The following is a 6,641-nucleotide window of genomic DNA, read 5'->3' on the forward strand; positions in this document are numbered from 1 at the left end:
CGGTGTGGCCTGGATGAGCGGGAACTGGAAGCCTCCCTCACCCTCCCAGAAGCAGGGACGCCTGGGTCGCACGTCCACCGCGTCGCTGGCTAGCTCCTTCACTCTGAACCACCACTGCCTCAGAGGGCTTCTCCGGTGGTGGGGATGGAAGGGGGGGGGGCGTCTGTCTGCAAGGCTGAGGCCTGGGGTAGCAAAGGTGAGCTAGCTATCTGTGGAAACACGGGAGGCGCAGCCCAATCTCATTCAGGTACCTAGGTGAGTGGGGACGCGGTGGTGTAGACTTTGCATGAGGATGGGCGTGGGGCGGTGGGGGGTTGCACGCTGGGTTCATGGGCAAAGCTGTCTCCATGGAGCCTGAGACTTCACCAGCCTTTGGGTTGCAACCCTTGGACCCACTGTGCCTTTTCCTGGTTCAGCTTCGCCACATGCTTCTGAGGAAATGAGAGGCCAAGAGGGAGCCGCCCGTGCGCGAGAGGCCGCGATCTGTGCAGACTCGCGTGGGTCGGAGACCCCGCAGCGGGACGAGCTCCCGGTCTGGAAGCAGGAGACAGACAGTGCGTGAATGAATGACAGACTGACTACTGGAAGCAGACACAAGAAGCAGGTGAGGAATAGCCAGAGTGGAAATGCAACCTGCTTCGGAGACGTGGGACAAGGAAGAGCCTGGGAGATGGGGACCAGGACCTGGAGGCGGCCCGTGTGGGGGCCCATGGCGTGGAACCGACTTCATAAAATGCTGCTCTGGGTCAGCCGCTCTTATTAACTGGAAGGGCATGCCTGTCGACTCCCCACGTCCCCGCTCCCTGCGCTTCCTCCTTTGTACACGCGGAGGCTGCAGGGTGCGGAAGGCCTCTCCCGGCCCAGGCAAGCCCGACGAGGGCGTCCCCCCAAAAGTTCTTGCGCCATCCCGCCGGGCTGGGCCAGCCACGAGGGGCCGCGCCCCCGGAACTACACTTCCCAGGATCCCCTTCGCCGCCGCCATCTTGGGGTGGGAGGTGGCTGCTGGGGTCTGGCCCTTCTGGCCGCCGGGCGGACTCGGCTCTCCGTCTTCCCTTCCGGCTTTGAGGGGCTCGGGACCCCGAAGAGGAGGGCGCGAGAGGAAGCGGGGCGGCCTGGGCCGTTCCTGCCCGCCTCCTCCACTCCGGTCCCGCGGTCCACGTGTCTGTCCGCGCCGCGAAGCCGGCTCGCCCCCCGCTGGCCAGCGGCAGTAGGATCCAGAAATGGGGGGTCAGCGCGCCCCGGGCCCCCGCCCCCCACAGTGCCCACACCTCTCCATTCTCCATGTTCACACGGCCTCGGTGTCCGCCGCGAGGAGGACCGGCCGCTAGGATGCCCCCACAAGTGCCGGGTTTGACGTCCGGGTTTGGGGCTCCGGCGTGGGAAAGGTTAACGCGGAGGCGGCGACAGACGCTCCCCGCGGTCCCCGCGAGTGGCGAGTGGCGGGGCGGCGCGGCCAACGCGGGCCTGGCCCTTTAAGGGGGTGTGGTCGGGGGGCGGGGCCGCGCGCAGACAGAGAAGGCGGCGGCGGCGGCGGCGGCGGCGGCTCGGGCGGCGGCCGCGGGGGACAAAGGCGGGCGATCGCGGGGAGGGGGCGGGGCGCGGCCAGCCAGGCCCGGGGGCTCCGCATGCTGCAGCTGCCCCCGGGTGCCCCCGCCGCCGCCCACGCCGCGGAACCGCGCGGAGCCGACCCCACGAGCTAACCCCGAGCCGGCGGCCCGGAGCCAGCCGGCGGGCGTCCCGGAGGCGGCGGCGCAGGGAGGGACCCCACGCGCGCACGTGGCCCCGGCGGCCGCCATGGCGGACAGCGGCCCCGCAGGGGGCGCGGCGCTGGCGGCCCCGGCCCCCGGGCCGGGCGGTGGCGGCGCAGGGCCCCGCGTCTACTTCCAGAGCCCCCCCGGGGCAGCGGGCGAGGGCCCGGGCGGCGCGGACGACGACGGCCCGGTGAGGCGCCAGGGGAAGGTCACGGTCAAGTACGACCGCAAGGAGCTGAGGAAGCGCCTCAACCTGGAGGAGTGGATCCTGGAGCAGCTCACCCGCCTCTACGACTGCCAGGTGTGTGCCCGGGACCCTGTCACCCGAGCCCCGCGCTCCCCGCCCCCGGCGCCTTCCCGTCCCACTCGAGTCCCTCCTGCCCCCTCCGCCGCTCGGACCCGCCACCCTCGGACCACCACCACCCCGGGTCGGCGGGGGGCGCGGGCGCGCTTTGGGGGCCGCGCTGCCCCCGCGGGGCCGGTCCTGCCCGCTGCTCCACCCGGTGACTCCGTCCTTGCTCAAACGGTGACTCAGGGCCCCCGGGGCAGGGTGGGGGGAGTGGGCTAGCCCTGCCCGCCAACCCCGGCCCGTCCCTGGAATGCAGCTGGGCCCGGACCGGAGAGGCGCTTCCTGGGGGGAGGGGTGGCGAGCACCCCCTCCCCGGGCAGAGCATGGGCTCTTTGTTTCCCCTTCACCAGCCAGGGGTCTTGTCTGCGACCCCTCACCCTACACTTCCTCCTGCTCCCTGCGGGAAGCTGTGACAGGTGTTTGGGGGAGGGGCTATGATGGGCCGGGACAGCTGGCCCCACCTGTGCTCTTGCTGGGATGGATGAGGGGCCCTTGGAAAGGGGGAGGCACATCTGCAGGATCCACCGGCCCTGGCTGTCTGGCACCCGGGGTGCCCGGCGGCAGACAGGAAACCTCGCCCCCATCGGGCACTCTGCCTTGGCATGGCCAGGCCTGTTTTCTTCCTTGGAGCAGCTGCTGCTGTCTGCTGGGCAGAGGGCTGGCTGGGCCTGCGGTGGCCAGAGAGCCGCCCCGCTTCTGCCAGCTCAGTGCCCACCCTTCCCTCAGGAAGAGGAGATCCCGGAGCTGGAGATAGACGTGGACGAGCTTCTGGACATGGAGGGTGACGACACGCGGGCTGCCAGGGTCAAGGTGAGGGGGGCTGGGCAGGGGTCTTGCAGCCAGACCTGACTCACCCAGCCCTGCGTCCCAGGACCTCCGCTTTCACCTCAGTTAAATTGGGGCAAAGGAGCAGCTGTTGAGTGCTGTGGGCCCCCTCCAGTCCCGTGCAAAGTGGGGGTCGGTGAACCCCCCTTCCAGAGAACTCACAGGTACTGTTCCATCCCTCCAGGAGCTGCTGGTTGACTGTTACAAACCCACTGAGGTAAGTCAGCTCCCTGGCTTCCCCCCAAGGGTGGGGAGCAAGTGTGGGAGCCTCCAGCCTGGGAGAGGGGCTCTCACCTTCCTGATGTCCCCCCTCCCCAGGCCTTCATCTCTGGCCTGCTGGACAAGATCCGGGGCATGCAGAAACTGAGCACACCCCAGAAGAAGTGAGGGGCCCCGACCCAGGTGACCGGTGGCTCCCACAGGACAATCGCTGCCCCCCCAACCTCGTAGCAACAGCAATACTGGGGAGCCCTGCGGCCAGGCCTGGTGCCACTGAACGGGGCTCCCCGTGCCCCTGATTCAGGGGCCCCTTCCCCGCCCCTCAGTTTTACACTTTTGGGGTTTTTTATTGTTATTAAACTGATGGGACTTTTTGTGGTTTTGTCTTGACTTGTGGCGCGCTTTGATAAAGTCAGGCAGTGATGCCTCTGGCTGGGGGTGGGGGGGTGTCAGGCTGCTGCTAGCTCAGTGCTCCCCAGGTGACCACAGGCCTTCCTGAGGGCCATGTAGCCATGGTGATGGCCCAGTGCTGGTTCCTAGACCAGGAGGAGCCGCTGGAGAGCTGGAGGGAGGGCGGGTGGAGGGTGTGGAGATCAGCAGACAGGAGCATCGCTTTGCTCCACTGGGCGGGGCCACCCGGCCTCTCCCCATCTGCACCCTGGGACTGTGATCTGTTGGGTACACAAGTAAACACAGGCTCGCATTCTGGGGTTTTAAGGGTATTTTTGTGAACAGTCTGGTCCCTGGCGCCCCCCGCCTCCCCCCAAAGCTGGGCTACAGTTCCGACCGGCGCTCAATCTTGAGCAGTTCCACCTCAAACACCAAGGTCGCACCACCTGCAGGAGAAGTGGGGAGAGGTGAGACCCAGGGCTGCAGGGAGAGGGGCGGGGAGGGGGAAGACGGCTGCTTTATTACCTGGGATCTTGGGGGGGGCTCCCCGCTCTCCGTAGCCTGTCAAAGACACAAAGAAACGACAGTGAGCAGGGCCAGGCTGAGGATGGGCTTCTGCCCATGCGAAGATGGAGGAGGTGTGATGGGGGAGGGGGAGGGGGCAAGGGGGGGTGGGCACTGGGGTCCTGCCCTGTCCACTGCTGGCACGAGCTAGTGACATGAGCTCAAAGGAAGGGACTCGGGGTGTTGGCCAGCCTGCCCCAGGCCCCAGACGCCCGGAACTCCCCCAGCCTGCTCCGGAAGGGCCTCTTACCCAGTTCAGACGGGATCACCAGCTTCCGCTTTTCCCCCTCACACATCCTGCAAGACAGCGTGTGTTCCGCACGTGGCAGCGCCCAGCCTCGCTGTCCCTGCATCCCATCCCACCTTACCCCGGGGCCTGCCTCCCGCACTTCACCTCCTGGGCCACAGCCAGGGCCCCCACTCACCCCAGCAGCCCCTGGTCCCAGCCCTTGATGACCTGGCCCGTGCCCAGGGAGAAGACGAAGGGCTGGTTCTGAGGCAGGCTGCTGTCAAATTCCGTGCCATCTTCCAGCTTCCCCTGCGGGACCAGGAGCAGGCGGTGAGCGGGAAGCTTCGTCTGCCACCCCGCGATCGATCGTCGCCGCCGCCTCTCTCCCCTTCAACCCGCCCGCCAGCACGGGCAGCCTCCGCCAGAAAGGGCCAGTCTGGGCATCCCGGGTGGAGAGCATGGTGGGGGAGCAGAGGCCGGGCAGGCCCAAGGTCATTCACCTTGGTGGTGGGGGTGACCGGCCCTCACCGTGTAGTGCATGTGCAGGACGTCCCCCTTGCGCGACTTGATGGGACAGTGGTCCACCCGCTTCTTGACCCCGATCTGCAGTTTCCTCTTGCCCTCGGCCCCCACAGCCGTGGCCAGGGCGCTCAGGCAGGACAGCACTGTCAGAATCCAGCTCAGCCTCATGTCTCTGCGGACACAGACCCCAAGCCGCGGGGCAGGGCATGGGACGATGGCAGGGCGAGGAGGCCTCCACCTCCTGCCCGGCAGCGGCCCCCCGCCCCCGGCTCAGCGGCCACACTTACCAGTCCAGTGAGAAGGGGGCTTGCCGGAAGAGCCCAGCAGCGGGGGAGGGGGCCAGGGGAGGCCACAGCAGCCAGGGCCCCGCCCCTCCGCGCACCCCCAGGCCCACCTTCCCTCCCGAGCCCCAGCGCCAGCTCTCAGTTCCCGCCCGCCCCTTTCTGCAGCGTCCACACTCTGTCTGCCTGCACCGAGGCCGCCTCCACCGGGCGGCCCCACTCGCGCCACACCCAATTGCCCCCCGCCCAGCACACCCACACCTCTGCGGGGGGCCGGCCCCGGGGCACCCACACGTCGCCGCTGGGTGGTTCCGGGGAGTCCCGGTCCTCCGGGGGTAGCCCCCAGGCCGACCCTGCGCCTCCGCCCGGGGCACCGCCCCAGCTCTGGGCTCTCGGGGGCCTCCGGGGCACCCAGATGGGCCCCGTATCCGGGGCCCGCTTCGCCCGCTCCACCCACACCACCTCCCCCGGGGGAGTTCGAGGCCGCCCGCGGCCCCAGGCCCGCCCTCCACGGAGGCCGCCCCCGCGAGGACGCCCCGGGCCACTACCTGGGCCGGACTCGGCGCCGGGCTCCTTGGCCCCGCCCTCCGGAGGGCGTGGTTCCGGGCCCGAAGCCCCGCCCCCGGCGGCACTGGGCTCCGCTTCCCGAACGGCAGCCCCGCCCCTCAGCGCCGGGAGCTCCGCCCCTCGCCCCCGGGGCCCGCCCCCCGCGGCCTCCGCACTCGAGGCCCCGCCCTCCCCCGGCTCCAGCTCCTCCCCCAACGCCCAGGCCCCGCCCCCCGGCAGCCGTGGTTCCGCCCCCGATTCTGGAGCCCCGCCCCTCGGCGGCACCGGCTCCGAGGCCCCGCCCTGCGCGCCGTGAGCGCCCTCCCCCTGCGGCATCCCCGGACCGTCCGACCCCGGCTCTCGGTGTGCTCGCAACCTAGCACTCCTCGGCCCGCGGAGCCCCGGCCCGCCCCCGCTCGGCTCGGTCCAGCCTGCCCTCTGGCACCCCGGCTCCCCCAGCCCGGGCTGTGGCCCCCCGCTCACCTCCTCGCCGCGCCCCCGGAGTCAAGCCCAGCCGGCCGCCGCCTCTGCGCAGGCGCGTCCCGGTTGCTAGCAGGCGGGCCACGCCGCCCGCCCTTATTGGCCGGCGCCACTCCTCTGCCACACGCCGGCGGGGCGGGCCGGTCTCTGACTCCGCCCCACCACGTGACTACCGTCACTTCCGGTTGTGCCGCGGCGGCCAAGGTAAGGTGAAAGTGATTTCCGAAAGGGCCCAAGGCACTTCCGGCCGAGGTGACGTTAACGTCGTGTGGTTCCAGGTGCCCGCAGGGAGCTCCATTTTGCGTCGCCCCCAACCTCTCCCGCAGCGACCCTGACCTCCTTTTGCATCCAGCATCCCCACGCACCGAGCTGGTGCTCTCAGGGAGGCCGGGCTGTGCACTCTGACGGTGACCTTGAGCAGGTTCCCTCTCCCGTTAGGATGGGGCGTCCCTGCCAGCCTCCCCCCAGACACATGCACGGGGCTC

General features: G+C 69.8%; 3 protein-coding genes across 5 annotated transcripts; 1 reads left to right on the forward strand and 2 right to left on the reverse strand.

Moving 5' to 3' along the window:
• Positions 1–1,506: 1,506 nt before the first annotated feature.
• Positions 1,507–3,518, forward strand: PPP1R14B (protein phosphatase 1 regulatory inhibitor subunit 14B). The gene is made up of 4 exons (XM_007518728.2): positions 1,507–2,052; positions 2,827–2,910; positions 3,110–3,142; positions 3,244–3,518. Exons 1-4 carry the CDS (start codon positions 1,795–1,797, stop codon positions 3,310–3,312), a joined length of 444 nt encoding a protein of 147 aa, XP_007518790.2. The 5' UTR covers positions 1,507–1,794; the 3' UTR covers positions 3,313–3,518.
• Positions 3,519–3,847: 329 nt separating this feature from the next.
• Positions 3,848–6,312, reverse strand: FKBP2 (FKBP prolyl isomerase 2). 3 transcript variants are annotated; one of them, XM_007518556.3, is made up of 6 exons: positions 6,160–6,312; positions 4,856–5,021; positions 4,524–4,636; positions 4,349–4,395; positions 4,060–4,095; positions 3,848–3,980 (listed from the first exon to the last, which is right to left on the reverse strand). In XM_007518556.3, exons 2-6 carry the CDS (start codon positions 5,015–5,017, stop codon positions 3,919–3,921), a joined length of 420 nt encoding a protein of 139 aa, XP_007518618.1. In that variant the 5' UTR covers positions 5,018–5,021; positions 6,160–6,312; the 3' UTR covers positions 3,848–3,918. The 3 variants fall into 3 exon arrangements, with proteins under 3 accessions (XP_007518618.1, XP_016041686.1, XP_016041685.1); XM_016186200.2 differs by lacking the exon at positions 6,160–6,312 and adding an exon at positions 5,679–5,750; XM_016186199.2 differs by lacking the exon at positions 6,160–6,312 and adding an exon at positions 5,137–5,273.
• On the reverse strand, positions 5,272–6,081 carry LOC132536629 (translation initiation factor IF-2). Its single transcript, XM_060184759.1, has one exon. The coding sequence runs from the start codon at positions 6,010–6,012 to the stop codon at positions 5,272–5,274; it is 741 nt and encodes a 246-aa protein (XP_060040742.1). The 5' UTR covers positions 6,013–6,081.
• Positions 6,313–6,641: the final 329 nt, after the last annotated feature.

The sequence above is a fragment of the Erinaceus europaeus genome, unplaced genomic scaffold (genome assembly GCF_950295315.1).
Source record: "Erinaceus europaeus unplaced genomic scaffold, mEriEur2.1 scaffold_410, whole genome shotgun sequence".
In the NCBI taxonomy this organism is placed as follows: Eukaryota; Metazoa; Chordata; class Mammalia; order Eulipotyphla; family Erinaceidae; genus Erinaceus; species Erinaceus europaeus.